This window comes from Carassius gibelio, chromosome A4 (assembly GCF_023724105.1).
Source record: "Carassius gibelio isolate Cgi1373 ecotype wild population from Czech Republic chromosome A4, carGib1.2-hapl.c, whole genome shotgun sequence".
NCBI classification, from domain to species: domain Eukaryota; kingdom Metazoa; phylum Chordata; class Actinopteri; order Cypriniformes; family Cyprinidae; genus Carassius; species Carassius gibelio.
Window position 1 is genome coordinate 31,142,760 of NC_068374.1, and position 20,797 is coordinate 31,163,556.

Below are 20,797 nucleotides of genomic sequence, written 5' to 3' on the forward strand. Positions count from 1 at the left end.
CACCTCAGTTCACTTAATATTAGTGTAAACCGGAGCCAACATGTGTTTGCTACAGCTACTGAAATAACTGCAGAGGAAACCCCAAAATCCACACACACACACACACACACACACTTTCCTACACATTTGTTGACGGGATTAGCTTTTATTGGGTTTGTGGACGGTGTGCCAGGGTTGGCTGATATATTTAAGATGACGTTGTTTAGGATAACCGTTTATATATCCAAAAAGCTGATTATGAGAATACTTGTACTGGTTTTACACCACCATATCAGTGTTTTTCACCATTATTATTATTATCTCTTCCTCTTCTTGATAGACATTGATGAATGTTTGGAGAATAATGGAGGATGTGATCATTTCTGCCGGAACACAGTGGGCAGTTTTGAGTGCAGCTGTCAGAAAGGACACAAACTCCTGACCAACGAACGCACCTGTCAAGGTGAGTCACCTTTCACGCTACATATTGTTTCTGCTTTCTGGATGGATTTACAGATGAATGTTTTAGATGTTCAAGTGTCTTTTACTATTACAGTACACTTTAAGGTTTGCCTTTGTTGACCCCAAAATAAAAATTCTGCAATATGGCAAAAAAAGGAAAAAAAAACAAAAAAGGAGATATTTAGAAAAATGTTCAGGCAGTTCCTATACTTACACATCTTCAAGCTCAAAATCAATCAAAATTTTCAAAAAGTATCAGAATGGACCTAAATGTGGTTTTTTATTGAGTAAAAATCTTCCTCTCTGCTGTAGCTCTCAAATTGCAGTCAATCTTGCACTACAACAGCTCGACCTTTTTCTGAATATCAACTGTCTGTGAATCTTTCTGAATATCTGTCTATCACACAAACCCATCATACAACCTAAAAAGTTGTGGTTCTTTTTTTTTCTCCATTTTCGAAGCTTGACGCTCACTGTTCACCGCCTGCTGTTTTGTGTGGAAAATAGCAGCATTAACATTCTGCAAAACATATTCATTTGAAGAATTCAAATTTTGGGTGGACTAATGTTTAAAACCAAGGATGCCTACATGGGCCGACTTGTGGATAGAGAAGCTGATTTCACACACTGTCCCAAACCTCCTCATCAAAAGCAACTCGTGGACTGGCTGTTGTTTTGTTGGGATGCTTTTGTGTCGTATGAGTTGTGTGTGTAATGTTGAGTTTACTGGAGGTGAATGGTGGCAGATTCCTGAAAGCATGTCAGAGCACGAGTGGGAGTACAAACAGAAATTATTTTATTAAGCTAAACCAAAATACCACACCACCCTATTCCTGGCTATCAGTGTGTGGGGTGTGTGTGTGTGTTTTTATTGAGGGGTGTGTTGGTGAAGCGCTACGTTTTGGCTGTACCAGCTCTGCTAAGATCCATCGTTCTTTTTGTCATTCTTGTCTCTTTTTGTTTATTATCCCTCGCTTTATTTTTATAGCTACACTTTTAGTTTTTAATTATTTATTTGCTTTTCTATTCTCTTGATGTCAGACGATCAATCAGGGGAAAATAGCTGCCAGTCACGTGTGGGTGTAACAGTAGAGTTAACTTTTTTTTTACATTTTGACAGCAGTGGTGCTAGGGAGTTGTGGACATTTGCCAGGCTGTTTCTGTTTGGTTTCTAAGGTTGTTCAGGTGTTCAGGGTAGTTGCTGTGTTTCTAGGGTGTAAGGGGTAGTTGCTATGCAGCTCACTAGAGTATTATTGGTGATTGTTAAAACGGTTCGATTTTAATTTTTTTAAACTGTTTCTTTAAGTCAATAGAGTGGGCTGTTTTTTTTCTTTCTCCTGATGAAATCACCATTTAGGGGTCATTTTTTACTACAAGCCAGGAAATTACGACCCACAAGTGAATTGCTTTAATAGAACTGTGTGTTTTGTTTTGTGTTCTGCAGATATTGACGAGTGCTCCTTTGAGAGGACGTGTGACCACATCTGCATCAACTACCCGGGAAGCTTTGAGTGTGTGTGTCACAAGGGTCACATTCTCTATGGCCTCACACACTGCGGCGGTGAGTTCAAAATCTCAAAACCAGCCAATGGTTCGCACTTTTTTTTTAAGAATAAAAAGTCACTTTCTGATGGATGAACTGGCATCTGTGTGTGACAGATATTGACGAGTGCAGCATTAATAATGGAAGCTGTGAATACGGCTGCGTGAACACACTGGGCAGTTACGAGTGTGTGTGTCCTCCTGGACGAAAGCTCCACTGGAACAAGAAAGACTGTGTTGGTAAGTCCTCCCTTTGTCCCTCATCATCAAATATCCCATAATGTTTGCCGTATCCATGGTAACCATGACACACTTGTCCCTCAGAGGTGGTAAAATGCCTCCCGAATGGAAAGCCAGCACCTCGCGCTCAGCTCAGCTGCACCAAGACGGGTGCAGGGGAGGTGTGTTCCCTGTCCTGTCCATCAAACGCCCTTTTCCAGGCAGGTGAGTACCTCACTTTTTGGGATTTCTGTGGAACTTGGAGCATGTGATTCTGTGTTGTTGCTTGATTGGTTAAATTTGGGGGGAAAAAATGCACATTGTAAATGTCATGCATATAAAAGGAAATTATTTAAGTAGATAAGCACTTAATTTATTGTTATTGGCACAAGCAGTCCTTGCCCTCTGCTGCCCTCTGCTGCCCTCTAGTGTTGTAAATCTTATATCACATATGCAATAGGGTCAATCTTGGTTTCAGCCATGATGCATATTTATGAGAATGCATATGTATGAGAATTAACTCACAGTTGACAATAAATACATTAAATTGTCATAATTATAAATGTTAGATGACCATACAAACCATAAAAGGAAAACTGGTTTGTCCAGAGGACTGAGAATGTGATTTTTGACATTCTGAGAGAACGTGACTAGAAAGGAATGTTGCAATAATATTTCATAAGTACACCTGTCATCTCTGTGCACTGATTTGGTAATGGTATTAAGGTGTTTAGATGCCCAGAACTCGTCTGCAAGGACCATCGGCTTAGAGGAATGTGCATAAACATATTAACACCCAGAAGTAACTTCAGACAAGTCCTGATTCACTAAACTTTGGATCATCCACACAGCTCTTACACAAGGGCCACATTCTCACACAAAAAATAAACTGAATACAAATTATGTTCTCTAAAAACAAGTTTTTAAGGAATTTTGACCATTTTTTTAGTTGAAAACAAGGAAAAATTGTGTGCATTTATGACAGCTAATTTTATACATTACAAAAATAAGTCTTCAATATAGATTCTTTAAAATAATATTAAATGTAAAAAAATTATTAGAAAACAAAATATTTTATATATATATATATATATGCACTAATCTAATGGTGTTTCCTAATAGTAAGTACAAGAATCCATTAAATGAATGAAATTACATTTTTATCTGTAAATAAGATCCATGTGAATCTCGGTATATGAGTATTTATCTTTGTAAGTGTGTGTGTGTGTGTTTATGACTTTTGGATTATCTGTACGTGCGTGTTAATGGTCTCCTTGGTTTCACACAGTGAGCACTAAAGCTGTATAAAACCTCTTTTAATCCTGTTCACCCGGGGTCTGTAGCCACACGCCAACAGAAATATTCAGCCTGCCATTGTAGGATTTGTGGCAAGGCCGAAGTCAGGCCAATGATTCTCTAGACAACTTCCCAGTACTCTGTCATTCTGACAGCCAACCCTCTCCACTCACACACACATACATCCTACACACGCACTACAAAACATTACTCAGGTGCATGCGGCACCTGATCCTGGAACATCTGTTTAAACGCTTTTTCTGTGTGTGTGTGTGTGTGTGTGTGTGTGTGTGTGTGTGTGTGTGTGTCTATGTGATTTAGACTCTGAGAACAGTTACACTCTGAGCTGCGGTGTACCTGTCCAGGCAGGTAAAGTTCCAGTGAAGAGGAACGTCACTACTTCCGGCAGTAGCTCCATGCAAACCTGCACAGGTACATCTTACATCTGTGTACATCCTGCACTGAACTCTGCACAGCTCTGAGACAAACACGACGTTCTCTCTCATAAACATGTATGTACAGTACTACAGTCAAGTATGCACTACAAACAGTAGTCTATCATGCATTACAAAGCTAGCATGCACTACAAAGTGTAATATGCACTACAAAATATAGTGCACTAGGTCACTCGATTCACACAAACACTCATAAGACCAAACACTTTTCCATTCCTTCAATTCCTTTTTCTCTTTTCTTTTCTTTTCTTTTCTTTCTCTTATTTAGTTTACTATTTCAATTCTTCACAATTCTTGTTTCATTGTTCTTTCTTTTTTTGTTCCCTTTCCTCGTTTTCTTCTATTGCTTCTTGTTTCCTTTACTTTATATTCTTCCTTTTTTTCTTTCCATTACACATCTTTCCTTGTTATCTTTTCCTTAAACTCTTTTAAATAAGTTTTTGTTTCCTTTCAAGAATTTGCTGTTTTCTTTACTTGCTTTATTTTTTTTTTCTTTTTCTGGTTTTGTTTTCCTTTTCTTCCCCTTTCTGCATTTTTTCTTTTCCTTTTCTGTTTCAGTCCATTTATCTCCTTTTTCTTCAATTTCATCTTTTCCTCTTCACTATTTTCTTGTTTCCTTTTAATATTTCTTACCTTGCTTTCCCTTCATCTTTTCTTTTCCTTTTTCTTTACTTTCATCTCCCCTTTTCTAATTTCTTTTTCTTTTTTCCTTTCCTTTCCTTTCCTTTCCTTTCCTTTCCTTTCCTTTATTTTTCTTTATCTGTTCTCTAGTTTCCTTTTCCCTTTCCTTTATCTCTTTTTCCTTTCCTTTCTTCTTTCCATTTCTTTTCTTTATTTTTTCCTCCTTTTTATATTTTCCCCCTTTCCTTTGAATTTTTCTCTTTCGTTTCTCCTCTGCTTTTTCCTGTTTCTTTTCATTTTTTTTTATCTCTTCTCCTTTTCCTCTTCCCCTTCCTTTATCAGTATTTATTTTTCCTTTCCTTTCCTTTCTAATTTTTCCTGCTGTTTCTTTTCCTTTTCTTTATCTCTTCTCCCATTTCCTATTCACTTTCCTTTATCTCTTCTTTTTCCAATTTCCTTTCCTAGTAGTAGTCTTACATCTCATACTCTAGGTTCACTAAGAGCACTGACATTAACATGCCCTTGCCTTGTCCCAGAATGCCTCTCTGGCTTTTTTTTTTTGCCCCTCCAGCAGAGATCAGACAGGACAACTGTAAACGACTCATGTGTCATGTCCCACTCCATTACATTGCATGACAGACACTGGATCACTAAGAAAGGGCTGAGAGAATTAGTACAGGTCCCATCATTGAACCCTGGTCACAAACACGCTACTATTATCCCCAGTACTTTCTCTTTCCCAGCTCTCAGAATTCGACATTCCCCATGTGGTTCATTGTGTAGATTTTGGACAGAAAAGCAAGACAGACAGCCTGCTTAGAAATACTCTTGTATACACACACACACACACACACACCGCTTCTTGTTTTGGACGGCAAATATAGGAATGCTGTGAACCTGAGTAAATGACTCTGTACTGGCTGCACATCTACATGCTGACAGATTTGATATAGACAGACGGGATTCTACCACAGCGGTTCCTGAGGGCCTCTACACAGGGCCCGGGGAGAACGAGTAAACAGACAGTTCACGCTCGATTCACACATTCTGAAATAAAGAAACACGGCTGAAAGGTTCACTACCAGACTCCTACAGCCAGGTCCAAAACCGCCACACGCTCGATATGGTTCTAGAAGACCAGCTGAAGTCCTCAACCACAGTGTGTTCTCACTTCAACTCCAGACCCTTCGTTTCCCTTCATTCTCTCGCTGATTTTGGACTTATTGTGCTTAACTAGATACTCACATTTTAAATACTTTGGAATGGGCCGCTCAGCCCACGGGACAGATTTAGTGTGTTTGAATGTTGGATTTCTAAAAGGCCTCATATTTTGTTGTTTTCCATGATTATTATCCAAACCATGCAAGGGAAAGTGAGACTTTACCGATTTCCTGTCTATCAGAGACGCTGGCCCAGCCTGTGAAGCAGAAAGCACGGTTTAAGATCAAAGACGCTAAGTGCCACCTGAGACCCCGCAATAAAGAGAAACACAGGGAACTGGGAAAACAGGGCCTTCAGGGTGAGAAATAACACTCCAAAAACACTGCACGTTCAAAAGTATGTTTTCATAAAATGATGAAATATGTATAGTCTAAATCCTTTTCTTTTCTTTTTTTGTCCTGTTTCATTTCCTTTCCTTTCTCTTTTTTAATTTCATATTTTCTCTTTCATTTCATTTCCTTTTATCTTCTTATTTTCTTTTATAATTTTACTTTTCCTGCTTTTTTTTTCTCTTTTCCTTTAATCTTTTTTGTTTTCTTGTTTTTATTTACTGTTTCCTGTTTTCTTTTCTTTTTTCAATACTTATTTTTCTTGTTCTCTTTACATTTTCTTTCTTCCCTGGTTTCTTTTCCTATTTCCTCTTTTTCTCCTTTCTTTTTGCTCTTTACCTTCCCCTTCATGTTTTCTTCCAATTACTTTTCTCTTCACCTTTTACTTTTTTCTTTTCTCTACTTTTTTCCCATTTCTATTTAATGTTCCCTATCAGTTTTTCTTTTCACCCTTTCTCTTTTACTTTCTCATTTGCATTTTCTCTTTTATTTGATCTTTTTACCCATTTCCTTTTCTTTTCTGTATCCGTTCTTTCTTCTTCTTGTTTCCGGTTTCACTTACCTTTTGTCTTCTCCTTTCCTGACTCCATTCATATTTCCTTCACATTTATCTTTCCTTTTCTTTCAGCAGCTGGTCAGTTCCCCTGCACAGATGACTGTCAGGTGACATTTGTGAATCTGAAGTGCGACTCTTCCAAAAAGCGCCGTCGTGGCCGCAAGTCTCCATCCAAAGAAGTCTCCCACATCACAGCGGAGTTTGAGATGGAAATGAAAGAAGAGGAAGCCTCAGGTAACATTGCCTTAATGTGTGTACATTCGTTCTCTCTACGTTTACAGTGTCATTCCATCTGTGAATTTAGAATTCAAATGTGACTGTCTTCATATTTATATATGTGTCAGAAACATGTAATGTGAACTGTGTGCGTGAGAAGACCAAACAGAGGCTGCAGAATGCCATGCGCACACTAAGGAAGTCCATCAGTAGGCAGCAGTTCTACATTCAGTTCTCCGGCACGGCGTACGAGGTGGCCCAGCGTGCCGCGCGTCAGACAGATGAAGATGAGACCTGCAGTATAGGACAGGTCCTCACCGACGGGAAGTGTGGTGAGTATTCTGGGAAACGCTTTTGTTTTCTGATCTGGTGTATTGAAGACGGTTTGATAAGTCTGTGTGTCTGGGTGCGCTTCTGTGTGTTCATGTGTCTCCCAGTCAGCTGCAGTGTGGGAACCTTCTACAGCGGAGAACAGGAACAGTGCGTGATATGTCCGCTAGGAACCTATCAGGACAGAGAGGGCCAGCTGTCCTGCGAGCCCTGCCCCAGCACCGAGGCACAGGGCATCGCAGGGGCCAAGAACGTCTCCGAGTGTGGAGGTGTGTGTGGGTGCACATTAGAAAACACCTAATCAATGAATAGCTTTGTGATGGTAATGAAACACCTATTGATTATTAGAACTGATTGATGCAAGACCATCCTCTTTTTTTAAATTAATCAATACATTTTGAAACTCCGGGTCAATATTGCCTGAAAATCCCAGAATTGCCCATTATAATGCAAATGTGAGACTTCTAATGAAGGACTGAGTAAAGTCTGGATCAATATGTAGAAGCTCAATTTGATCATTATAGCAGCTTAAGCACAATCGCACCTCAATACTACGCCATTTTTAGGCAATTCGCATGCATGTTTGCAGTGTACAGAATGCTCATACTTCAAAACTTAAATTCAGCTGACTATTGATTGAGACCTCTTTGCTTTTAGATTTCCCTTTTGGAATGAAAAAAAAACAATCATGATACATAACTAATGAAAATAGAGACACTATTCTGTTTATAGTTATTTATTGAAATGTTCAGGTTGTGCATTTCTATATAGTGGTAGTGTAATATAACACAATGGGCCCTATTTTAACGATCTAAATGCAAAGTGTTAAGTGCACGGCGAAGGTGCACTCAAGGCGTATCCAAATCCACTTTTGATATTTTAACGACGGAAAAACGGTTGGCGTACCCGGGGGCATGGCCTAAACGGGTTGCCCCTATTCTCTTAAAGAGTAATGGGTGTTTTTTGGGTGTAACATGCAATAAACCAATCAGAGTCTCATTTTCCATTCCCTTTAAGAGCCAGTTGCGTTTGTGCCATGACGGATTTGGTATTTACACAGCAGAATTTGGCAAGCACAAAGACAGAATATATATATTTAGCCTACAAAAAAAAATAATATGCATTGCAATCCTTAAATTTTTTATATTTGGCATTGTGTGCTGCTGTGCATCCCTGTGTTTAATAAGCAGCGTGTACACTTTTTAAATAACAAAGAAACATTAGTGCCAGACTTTATACCAGGTTTGAGCTGGTCTATGACGCAGTCTATTTTCAGCTCCTTAAAATAGCATTGCGCCAGAACACACCTCTTTTTTAGCCCAGCACGTCCATGGGCGCAAAACTGAGTGCAAATGCATTTGCTAATTAAACGACGTAACGCTGGATGGGAAAATGTGAACGGCGCCGGACTGAAACTAGCAAACACAATTGCGCTGCTCCTTGCGTCGCATTGCACCGGGTGCATTATAGGGCCCTACATGTTTTTCTTAACCACAGATTTTACTAACCCCAAAACTTTTAAGCCTTAGTGTGTAAGTTCTGTTTTTATTTATTAAATGTTGAAATTATTACTTAATTCATCCTCTGGTTGTAGGCCAGTGTCCTGTTGGTCAGTTCTCTGCTGATGGTTTATGTCCGTGTCAGCCTTGCCCGCTGGGAACCTTCCAGCTTGAGCCGGGCCGTGTGGTGTGTTTCCCTTGTGGAGGAGGACTCATGACTAAACACACAGGCAGCACATCCTTTAGAGACTGTGAAGCCAAAGGTAAGGTATGCTGGGAAACACTGCAACTCCTGGATAGCACTTTTTCTTATGTGCTTATATACACTAATTTGCATTCTCTCTTCCCCTTGTTTCCAGTTCACTGTGCTCTAGGACATTATTATAATGCCATCACACACCGGTGCATCCGTTGCCCGGCTGGTACCTACCAGTCTGAGTCGGGACAGAACTACTGCATCACCTGCCCTGGAAACACCACTACAGATTTTGACGGCGCTAACAATGTATCTCACTGCAAAAGTAAGTCAGATTCTTGCAAATCCACTGACAGATCACATAATAAGCAGTGAATTCAAGGGTCTGTCTGTTTTATCCCGTGCAGATCAGCTATGTGGCGGTGAGCTGGGAGATTTCATGGGGTACATCGAATCTCCCAACTATCCTGGTGACTATCCGTCTAATGTGAACTGTGTCTGGAGCATCAACCCTCCGAACAAGAGACGCATCCTTATTGTTGTGCCAGAGATCTTCCTCCCTATTGAGGATGAGTGTGGGGATGTTCTTGTCATGAGGAAGAGTGGTATGGTATACCTCTTTTTTTGGATGTTAGTTAATTATTGCAGCAAGAAACCATGTTATTGAGCCCCCCCCCCCCCCTTTTTAATTTAGCCCAGCCCTCCTCTGTTACAACTTATGAGACATGCCAAACTTATGAGCGACCGATCGCCTTCACCTCCCGTTCACGCAAGCTGTGGATCCAGTTCAAATCTAATGAGGGAAACAGCGGAAAGGGATTTCAGGTTCCATACGTCACTTACGATGGTAAGATAAAGTCCAAACACGACCACATACAGTAGATCTACGCACCCACATTCAGATACAAATCACATACACATACAAATTTTGTTGTTGAAAGCAATGTGTTTGTCATTACAGAAGACTACCAGCAACTCATAGAGGACATTGTTCGAGACGGTCGACTTTATGCCTCAGAAAACCACCAGGAGATATTAAAAGTGAGCATATATTTTCACTACAGCATGTAACTGTAGTCAAACGTGACTTCATCTCCCACTTTTAATTCTCTGTTTCTGTGTTTTCAGGATAAGAAGCTGATTAAAGCACTGTTCGATGTGCTGGCTCACCCTCATAACTACTTTAAATACACCGTGCAGGAATCAAAGGAGATGTTCCCGCGATCTTTTATCAAACTGCTACGCTCCAAAGTGTCCAGGTTTCTACGGCCGTATAAATAGAAACCCGGCTCTGTCCCCATCTCTCTTCCTGTCTTTTCTCCACTAGCTCCCAGAAGGCCTCACTACTGCAAGAAGATAAAGACGTTTGGCCTTCTTCCTGTCTGAGATTTGTCCATTTGTACCTTTTTGTCTTTATTTTTTGATTGCTAATATTTATGTACTTGATTTTGCAAAAGCCCTCTTTGGATTTTTGGTGTCTACAGTATATATTTGTATATGGATGTATGTATATATATATATATATGAGTGTGTGTGTATGTGTGTGCGCGTGTGTGCGTGTGAATGTAAATGATGTGCAAACTTATGGCATATTAGGACACATACAGATGCACACAGATATATATTCTTGTTTTGAAAAGGTTATTTTCATGCCCCTAATGTGCACAAGGGGTTTTAATATCCTAGTGCACTTAAAGTTTTCTTTTCAGAATGTATGAAAAAGGAATCGCTTTCTGCTCGGACCACAACTTAAAAGACAAAGGCAGACAAATGAAAAAACAAGATAAAAGGCAAAGACTACCTGTCTGTACGAGAGTTACAGTTATGTGTATGTTGTTTAACTAGTATTTGGAGATTTAATTGCACTTGAATTTTATATTTTGTGGAGAATAAGGAATCTTAAGTTACTTTTTTCTCAATGTTTTTGTTATATAGAGATGTTTTACTTTGGGTGTAGAAACATGAAATGTCCAAACTTCCTCACTATAGAATATAGAAAGATATTATCACCTATCCCTATCCAGTAAACAGAAACAGATTTCATAATAATCATCTCATAATAAGTTTTTTTTTTTTGCAGTTTAATATGAAAAAAAGTGTTGAAGTACCATATTTCATTGGGTTTGCTTATAATGTTGCATATATCATGTGCTTTAATTTCACATGATACAATGGGTTTTCCATTAATCTGGTTGTTATCGTACATGGAACATTTGGAGAAATTGTAAATATGGTGATGTTTTTTATTTGCGCTGGTTGTGTCAAAAACTCATGGAAGTGTACTAGTTTTGATTCAGAACTACAACAAAAAATTCCATTTGGATTAAGAGTCTTACGGTCTGTTTATAGTTCTAACACATATTACATCATAACATATCACCTTTGTGCTGTGCACAAAGAGACATATTTTGCTCTTCTTGTTGAACTGGTGGTGAAAGTCAGAGGCTGTTTGTTAAACAGATGACATACCTGAAGAATGTGAATGTTGACTGGCAAAAAACAAAAACAAAAAAAAACCATAGACATCAGATCATTTCCCCTAACAAAACAGCAGAATGCTGTAGGAAGAAGAAACAAAAATATACTTTGAGTATCTGTAGTTCGGGTACAGTTTATTTAATATTATTTGCCCATTTTGTTTAAACTGATTTGGTGATCTTTTTTTTATATGAATGCACAAAAAGGGCACATAAAATAAATCTTAATGTGCCATAAAGTCACAGAAGGTCATTTTACAGTATTCTGCATAGTTCTGCTTTGGTATATATGCTCTTATTCATGCTTGTATTTCTAATATCTACATAAGGACAAGGAAACACATTCACTCTTGCTTTGAGCATAAATAAACATACCTTCATGCATTATCTAATTACACACAAATGCATCCATATCATATCCATATTATTATGCTAGCACAGTAATTTATGATTTGTGAGATAACCACAGGTTATCGTTGGTCTTTGTGTGTGTGTGTGTGTGTGTGTGAATCACATGTTATAGTCTCATTTGATTAATAAAACAAAGGCATGTGACTGTTTGAGGCACTGTTACCATTAGAAAAGAAGACGACGAAAGTTTCACATGTAAAATCAACAAAAACACACACCTCGATGGCTAAACACACACATGTGTAAGTAGCTAATTTTCCCCTCAGATGGAGAGAGTGACTCAAGACTGCTGCTGGCATGATTTGTAAGCTTTATGAAAAGAGATGTGTAAATTATGTACAAATGCTAGTTTTTAATTAGTTAATATTTACAGTAGAAGGAGGCAATATGCTGGGGAAGGTGACAGTCTAACATGAACAGGCTAGTGATAGTATGGAAGGCTTTGATAGTACGCTTCCCATCAAGACAAATGACCCCATTACAAAAGAATGAATGAAATCAACCCTAGAAGATGTGTAGAAGAGAATGTGGATTATTGTTAAGAACTCACTTTATTAATAAATCATTCAAATATGCTGTGTGTTTGTATGTGTGTTTTTTGTTGACCTTCTGGTTATCATTTGACACATTTTTTGCTTATACTTATTTTTTCTTATATTAGTTAAATTGGTTAAATCTATGTGGAGGTTAAGAAAATTAGGGAAAATGACCCTAATGTAACCTAACGGCATTGAGAATGATTTGTTGCCCTCTCGTGGTCATGTTAATATATCCCAAACTATAATGAAGCTGTCTCCCCACAAAGAGGCAGTGTGCACCAAGATTTCTTAAGCAATTTCTAATGATTTTTTTATTGATTAGTTTCTGTTTGCTTCTGCGGAATGTTTGAACTCATTTGTAAACTAAAAAGGTTGATATTCGTATTTTCATAACTACCAGACAGGTCAAGACTTATATGCGTTTAGTATATCATTATCTATGATTAAGTTTTAAAAGCTAATGCTACTTACATTCAGGTCAATGTCAGACAAAAATGTATCTTTGGTTAGCACAGATATTAATGTAAATGATAGATATATATATTACAGATATATAAACATCCATCCATTCCCGAGCGAATTAACAAATCCAACTATGGGAAAGGCTCATGAATATTAATTACATACGTGACGTTTATACAGTAGACGCCTAACTGATTGGTTGAAAGAGAGACGTTGATTCTGATACCGCTGTGGAACATTTGTTTGAGTGCTTCAATCGTCGTTTAATGTTGTATACAACGATATAAAACGTCCAAGCGTATTTTTTAAATGTGTACAAAAGTAGCTAACACATGATTTGGCGAAATGAATATCGATTATTATCAAATATAATATTGTAATACTTCGCGAACAGTGAAAAATTATTTGGATTATTTTCTGTGAACAACAAAACCGGTTTTATCAACAACAGAGATGAAGTTAGCGTTACGTTTCATGACTAAAAGCTCTTGGCCATAGTAAGATTCGCAAGAGGAGGAGAGAAAGATCCAGGGCAGCGCGAAGGGGGAGTGTCTCCGACCGGGAGACACACACACATACCGGGGCACCACGAGACTTCAGTTCAAACAAACCAGCGGGAGCCTCTGCGAACCGGACCCGCTGCGTTTTCACGCTCTTCCCGTTGATTTATTAGGCGTCTTTACCAGCGCGTTCCAGAAAACGTGTCAGCGTCCGACGCTTGAGTTTGAATAGGTAAGTATATTTCTAGTATGTAGATCAGCACTGCATAGTTTTGAATATGCATGAATATTTAAGGGTGCGCTTTTATAAACGATGCTCGTCTGTTTGGAAAGCGGATACGGTTGCCATAGATACAGTCAATTCGTGAACGCTTGTTAAACAGGCGTGATAATTATTTTGGCATTGATATTCTGTGTTGCTTTTATTTCTTGTTATCAAATGGATTACAATGTTTATCTGGCAAAGCACACATTGTAAAATTAGACTCATTTTTATTTAGTTAATTTAGGGCTCTTTTTGTAGGCAGAAACAGAAATCCGTGTTAATTTTTGTAAATTATATCATTAGAATCATGTTTTTAATATGTAGCATGTAGTATATGTATTTACTATAAGTACACTTTAAGTGTATATGTTTACTGTGGTATCACCACATTGCTTTTTTTTTCATTTGATCATCATTCAAAGCTTTTGTACCACATAGTTTTACTTAGTTTGCTTAGTCATCATCTATCTTTATGAAGTGTTATTCCTTTTATTCTACATATCTTACGATGTTTTAGGTGTTTCTTAATGGTTTGAGCACTCATGTTTTTCTCAAGGAGTGGAGTAGAATGCTTTCAGCTTCTCCCCTCCTTGTTATTTCAGTTAAAAATAAAAATTTTGCTCCCCTTTCTTTCAGAGGGCTTTTGTGTCCTCTTTTTTTCCCTCAAACAATTGTCTCTGTTGTGTTGCATCTTTTTTTTTTTTTGACATCTTAAAAGTACAGGGAACTCTATTGCTAGTAATGGAAATTATGGCAGAATGGTTACCATGGCTTTGTTTAAGATCTCGGAGCTGACACACAGGAGAGTGGGACATACCGCCATCAACTGCACGTCTGATTGTGGGTTTTGATAATATGCGGCTGTCACCGCTCAAACCTCCCTTTATCTTGTTTCTCATGCCTTTTTTTCTCAGGTGTATTGTGGCCACTGGTGTATTGTGATTGAGGGGAAGGATGCAGGCTCGCTATCCCAGCAGCGGATCTGTACGGTGGGCCAACCACTGAATACGGTCCTGGACCGTCCCAAAGACTTGCACTAGACCACCTGAGCCCAGCTAAAGTGGAAACCCTTTAACTGAGCACCGCAGACAAGTGCGTGTGTGAGAGAGAAAGTCACAGTGTGTGTGTGTTGCCATGGCTTTCACACTTTCCGAAATCATGGCAGCCCGACGACAGCAGCAACAGTCGCAGAGAGGAGGAAGAGGAGTTGTAGAGGTGGACGAATACAGCTCCAATCCGACTCAAGCCTTCACCTTCTACAACATCAACCAGGGTCGCTTCCAGCCGCCCCACGTCCACATGTAAGAAACTCACTCATTTGGTATGGGCCGCTTTGGTCAGCTAGTCCAAAAAGTGTCTTTTTTAGATTATAAGCAGCAGCACTTTAGTTTGCTTTCTGACAACATGCATTGCTTTAGCTGTCAGTTAGCATGTTAAACTTCTCTCACTGGGATGTTCAACACCTTTAAAGCACCGCCGCTACAGCCATTGATATTTAGATGGACATGCTGCTTTAAAAATTATGCTGTCTTTTAAGCATAAAAGCGTTTTGTTTAAGCGTTGTGTTTTTGCTACCTTGAATCAACAAACAGAACTAACAATTATTGCTAAATGTGTGACTGAATCATATAATAACTAACTTAATTAATAATATTGATAGTTCATCGTCTAGCTGACTACGTCTTGTATTATTTTTATTTTTTCTAAAATCCTGTCAAATGTGCACAAACTACTAGCTACTACTAAATTTGTAGAAACATAATTTTCTGTAAAGTTGCTTTGTAACGATTTATTTTGTAAAAAGCGCTATACAAATAAACTTGAATTGAATTGAATTGAATTGAATTTTTAAAACGCCGAAAACTGAAACTGAAATCAACCATTTGAGAACTAGAGATTTTTCATAATTGTGGGTTTCTTGAAGAGAGCTTTTTTGTTTGACTAATAACTAGGGGAATAATGCCACTGTTGTCTTTTATAGAGCTGCTTTACAACATAATTTGAATTTGTCTCATATTGTTTCTTTTGCATTCATATTGTGCAAAGTGCTATATTAATAAACATGACCTGACTTGACCAATCATGCAGGAAACTAACTAGCTAATTGCTTTTGAAAATATGTGTGGTTTTGCACATGCTGTTGTCCATCAGTGGATTTTTTTCATTGTTTCCTTAACTTATATTTATTCATACTAATTTACAAAGGAAAACAGGTCACAACTATATATCTGCAAATGTGCATGAATGTCTGCGTGTGTGTTGTAGGTAGAGTCTGTGTGGTCGACCCAGAAGGAGATGCTCTAAAGTGGGCCATTCTTATTCAAAACTCTGCTTTGTTCCTCAGAGACACGTTTCTGCAAATAAAACCGTGAAGCCGTGAGGGAACGATATATAACCTTATGTATTGCCACACCTCTCTCTCTCCCTCTATCTTTCCACAGGGTAGATCCGTTACCCCACGACAGCCCCAAGCCCCCGGGCTACACGCGGTTTGTCTGTATCTCCGACACACACTCGCGCACTGACACTATTCAGATGCCGTACGGTGACGTCTTACTGCACACTGGAGACTTCACAGAGCTCGGCCTGCCCAGCGAAGTCAAGAAGTTTAACGACTGGCTTGGTGAGATTTTTTTCTTCTTCTTTAAGAAACCGTTTGTCAGATAAAATCAGATAAAGGAAATGTACACAATACATTTATGGGATCTCTGACTAAATCTGCATACTCTTTAAAGAATTTTTCTGCACTGATTTTGTGCCTTTAAATATGATAAAATATATTAAACGGAGCTGAGAGAGCTGCAGTCATATTCTTAGCAAAAAAGCATATTCAGATTAGCCAAAGTAAGTGAACATGCAATACCGTATGTGGGATGTGTGAAGATCTGTGAATGATCTGCAGAAGCCTAGTTTGTGTACTATGAAAACAAAGTACCAGTCCAAAAATACTGTTTATTGTAACTCAGATGCAGAACAGCTCATTCTGAACATTCATAGCTTTGTGATGTCAGCTACAGTAGATGTTATTGCATCTCAATGAATAAAAAGCCTTTGATAAAATAATTTTGAATGCAAAAACCTTTTAAGTCATTTTATCACAAGGAGAATATGGAGGTTTAAGATGTTTATCTTCTAGACCATCAGAAGCATGTAGAGGTCATTGTCATGATACCTTTTTTTATTTGTAACTTCTCTGTACACGTGTCCAAAAAAAGTAAGAATGGATCTGTAATAAATAAAGAGACTCAGAAGCATGACTGGTGGTGTTTCAGGAGAGGGGAATAGAAAGCAGGAGATCTGGATGGATGTATGAAGGTTAGTCAGCGGGGTGCAGGAGATACCAGTAAGATTACGACTCCCGCTCGTGTGTCTCATCTTCTTTCCCGCTATTGATTCTCTGCTTTCCTGCCTCTCTCTTTCTTTCAGGCACGCCGTCCCTGTGCCAAAAAGGAAGTTCTCGCGTTTGTTCTCGCGTTTTGTCTCTGTATAAATATTTATAACGTGGTTCTTTTTCTCGTCTCTGTATCTTTGCTCCTGTGTATCTGAGAGAACTCGCAGCACACATGCTTCACACCTGTCTTTATCCAGCAACAATCCTCAGAGATATGATTTACTTTTTACCTCACAATACTTTAAAGTGTGTGCAAATACACACTCACGCACACACAGTCTCACATGGACTTCCTCATATGGTGATGCTCTTAACTCTAACCTAGTCTCATGGCCCTTTTCCTTGTCAGTTATATATATTTTTTTCCTTTTTGCCTCAACATTGATGTTTTGGCAAAATCTGTTTTCCTCTTTTTTTTTCTCTGGGCTCTTTGAGACTGCTTGAGCTGTAAGCTTTAATATTTCAGCCAGTTTGGGAACTTTAATAATGGAGCATCACCTTAGACCTCAAAGTATAATGAATAATGTGGATCCAAACTCTAGTTATCAGGTATAACAGAGATTTGTATAATAGCTCAGAAAACTTGTGTTATGTGTTATAGTTGTTACTATATTTTGTGTTTTAGCATCTGGAAAGCTATAATAAAATGGTGCTCATGGTGTGAGATACTGGGAATAAACAGTAAGATGTGTCACAGCAATCAAAAATGTCTGTCTTGTGTTTGTTAAGATACACAAAAACATTGCAAAATGGATTGCTGTGGACTAGACTGATAAGAGTTATGATCAGTGATATGGAAATACATAATTGGTTGTCTTCTAAAGCCACTTTATGTTATGTCTATGTAATAATTGACTAATCTGCTGTAATAATGTGCTTTCTTTACCTTCATTTATAGACTTTCCACAGTAAAAAAAAATCATATAAATGATTAACTGATTTATTAATTGAAATATTGTTCAAAAGTTTTGTCGGTAAGATTTACATCACTCATGATTATATTATTGTTGCAGTCTTTTGACCATTTGACCACACTTGTGAACTGTAGATGTCCATTATGAACTATTATTGCCCATTTAATACCTTTTTACATAATGTACTTTTTAAATTGTTTACTCTTTGTGAAAAGAGCTTTTTTGTCTTTTGACTAGATGACAAAAATACAGTTTTTTCACTCATGTGAGAAATGATTACAGCATAGTCTCATTTGCCGGTTTGTCTGCCCAAGCAGTTAATTTGAATTCGAACGAAGAAACCGTTAGGAAGTACAGATGTTCATAAATTAACAATGCTAATAAATGAATGTTTAGCAGAAGTGTTGGAGCGCAGTTAAAGCTGTGTGATTTTAAGCAGATCTGTATCTTCACAGGTCTCCGTGTATGTTTATCAGTCTTAAATCATTTGCCTGCTGAACAACTGTACTAGCAGGAGAAACAGTGCCTTTGTAACCTTCGGGCTTACACTGACTGGAGAGCATGCTTCAGGATCATTTCTTGGCTTTATCAAGAACTGTGTAAAGGATATATCTGACATGAATTCCCAGTAATCACAAGTGTTACTACAACCTTCCTGGAGATCATAGACGTGGCTGAAATCTGCTGTACTGGCTGGGTGTTTTGCTGAAGAACACAATCAATAGTTATTTTATGTTATGTCAGTCCAGACTCTAGTAGTAGTCAAGTCCAATTTGAGATGAAGTTTGCTTGTTTGAGCTCTTGAAGGTTTTTCACTGTTGTTTTCTGTACGTTTAAGATAATTTGCGCACAGCCAAGGCTGAATTTTTGAGTGTGAATCTGTTATTGTTTCTCATACTCTTTTTCTAAGTCATTATGTGCAGACCAGGGTTAGAGAAGCAGGTTGAAATAGATAATAGCCTATGCTTCTCTTTCTTCAGGTCAGGAAGGTTCAGTAGTTCCCCCATCTTGTTTTGTCCTGTCCACATTATGAATAATAGATTAGCTCAATGGTGATGTGACAGCTGCGTGGGCTGTGAGATGTGTGTGGGGTGGAAGAATCTTGGGAAAAAAGTTTACACCTTTCTAACTCCATTTCTTTTTCCTCTCTCTCCTCAACTTTGGAGTTTTCCCTCCATTCTCCCTTCTCTGGTCTGTATCTGGAGAGAAAACCATCATGAAACTTTAATGTGCTCTCTCTTTCTCTCCTTTCAAGCTCAACAGCTCTTTTTTTTTCCGTTTTTTTTTTCCCCACCCTGCCATGGGTTTACTTAGCTGAAGGTTTAGCTATGGATTATAAACGAGAAAGCTTGACAGCTCACATTAAATCTTTGTGTATTTTTGCGGTTGAATAATTTGTGTCTATGGATCTCTGTGTGTATGGCATATTATTAGTTTAGTACTGTAACATTTTAAAACTTTTTCATAAATGCTTTTCTTGCAAATTAAAGAAGATTAATGCAGATTATACATTGAATATTAATTTAAAAAGTAATAATAGGAATAGATAGCCTATTTTATTTAATTGTATGCTTTTATTTTCAAATGGAAAACAAAAGGAGAATTTTTTAAAAATGAATTTCTCTTTTCCATTAAATGAGCGATTCATAGTGACTATGATCTGTCAGGATCTAAAATGGAAACAAAAGCACTACAAATGCAGCCCATACAACTCTATGCTTACGTTATTTTGTAGTATGATTAGGAGTAAACTGAAATTTTCTAATGTACAAACAAGAAAGTAACATTTTTCAGAGAGTAAAAACATTCTGAAGAGGAAATACTGAGTACATAATGAGAAAATTTCACCATCATTTCAATTCTCTATCTGTTGTTTTGTACAACTATATCTAGACATGCAGTATTATGTAGAGAGTCTATGTTCTCACCTTGTGCCCTGCCACCTGTGTGTGAGTTCTTATCCATGGGTGGATGCTGTATGTGTGTGTGTGTGTGTGTTCCTCTCGTAATACTGTATGTTTACATTTCACATGGGCACATGAAGAAACACAAAGAACACCTACACTGTTTATGTGTTTGTGCACGTTGGCAGAAAGATTCTTCTCTCCACTTCTTCAAAGCGTCACTGTTTTCTGTTGAGCAAGGATTATGGACTAAAAAAAAGATGTGAAAAGAGGGAAGAGGGTGAACCGAAGGGTTGGAACAAGTGAGAAGTATGTATCAAATAAATCAAATGTCAGAAATCTGCATTAAAGGGGTCATATCATGCAAAATCAAATCTTCCTTGATCTTAGTTTTTAAATAAAAGCGTTTGATGCTCTGTCCAAAAAAAAAAAAAGTGTTATGATCTGTGCTTCCTTAACTTCCTTAACTTCAGATAGTTTAACACTTGGCCACCCACGTTTGAACTTTACTCTCGGCTCAGCTCAGATTGTTTTATGAATCTGTTGCAATGAAATCAAGACTTTGCAAGGTAGCTGTTATTGAAGTATGGGATGCTGCAAACTATTTTAGACTAGACCAACAACCCACAGCTCACACAGCATTGCTGCCCATTTTACATGTGAAGAGGGCGTTTATATGGATGTCTCAAAAGCATGGGGGAAAAAACACCCTGTTAATGGTTAAAAAGGCTCCGAAAGTGGGTTGAAATGGTCATGGAACAATTTCATTTGGGGGCAAAAAATGTGTAAAAATATGCATAATATTTGTACCCCAAATTCTCTAAATACAAAGGGGAATTCTTAAAAAAAAAAAAAAACAGTATTATGATGACCAAAATCAACAAAACATTGAATCAGTCAGCACCATCATCTACACTTGATGTATGTATCAGATAAAGAAATCAAGAAAAAGAATCTTTCAAAATCTCAAAGTATGGGTATTGAATGCTGTACGCTGTGAAACAGAAAAGAGA

At 38.0% G+C, this 20,797-nt stretch overlaps 2 protein-coding genes across 5 annotated transcripts in view; both read left to right on the forward strand.

Moving 5' to 3' along the window:
- LOC127977097 (signal peptide, CUB and EGF-like domain-containing protein 1) overlaps positions 1 to 12,385 on the forward strand; it is a 56,449-nt gene extending 44,064 nt beyond the window's left edge. For 2 of the 4 annotated variants that reach the window (XM_052581780.1, XM_052581792.1), the window contains 15 exons: positions 320 to 442; positions 1,886 to 2,002; positions 2,101 to 2,223; positions 2,308 to 2,427; positions 3,820 to 3,930; positions 5,977 to 6,093; positions 6,753 to 6,914; positions 7,025 to 7,228; positions 7,334 to 7,495; positions 8,821 to 8,988; positions 9,085 to 9,246; positions 9,329 to 9,526; positions 9,616 to 9,768; positions 9,883 to 9,962; positions 10,050 to 12,385. In XM_052581780.1, the coding sequence (XP_052437740.1) occupies positions 320 to 442; positions 1,886 to 2,002; positions 2,101 to 2,223; positions 2,308 to 2,427; positions 3,820 to 3,930; positions 5,977 to 6,093; positions 6,753 to 6,914; positions 7,025 to 7,228; positions 7,334 to 7,495; positions 8,821 to 8,988; positions 9,085 to 9,246; positions 9,329 to 9,526; positions 9,616 to 9,768; positions 9,883 to 9,962; positions 10,050 to 10,202 (2,153 nt within the window). In that variant the 3' untranslated portion in view covers positions 10,203 to 12,385. The remainder of the gene's footprint in view (positions 1 to 319; positions 443 to 1,885; positions 2,003 to 2,100; positions 2,224 to 2,307; positions 2,428 to 3,819; positions 3,931 to 5,976; positions 6,094 to 6,752; positions 6,915 to 7,024; positions 7,229 to 7,333; positions 7,496 to 8,820; positions 8,989 to 9,084; positions 9,247 to 9,328; positions 9,527 to 9,615; positions 9,769 to 9,882; positions 9,963 to 10,049) is intronic. The other 2 variants (XM_052581787.1, XM_052581795.1) reach the window with 1 other exon arrangement.
- Positions 12,386 to 13,097: 712 nt separating this feature from the next.
- Positions 13,098 to 20,797, forward strand: part of LOC127977131 (metallophosphoesterase domain-containing protein 1) — a 49,963-nt gene continuing 42,263 nt past the window's right edge. Inside the window, exons 1-3 of the mRNA XM_052581835.1 lie at positions 13,098 to 13,542; positions 14,490 to 14,876; positions 16,017 to 16,198. Of these exons, the coding sequence (XP_052437795.1) occupies positions 14,710 to 14,876; positions 16,017 to 16,198 (349 nt within the window). The 5' untranslated portion in view covers positions 13,098 to 13,542; positions 14,490 to 14,709. The remainder of the gene's footprint in view (positions 13,543 to 14,489; positions 14,877 to 16,016; positions 16,199 to 20,797) is intronic.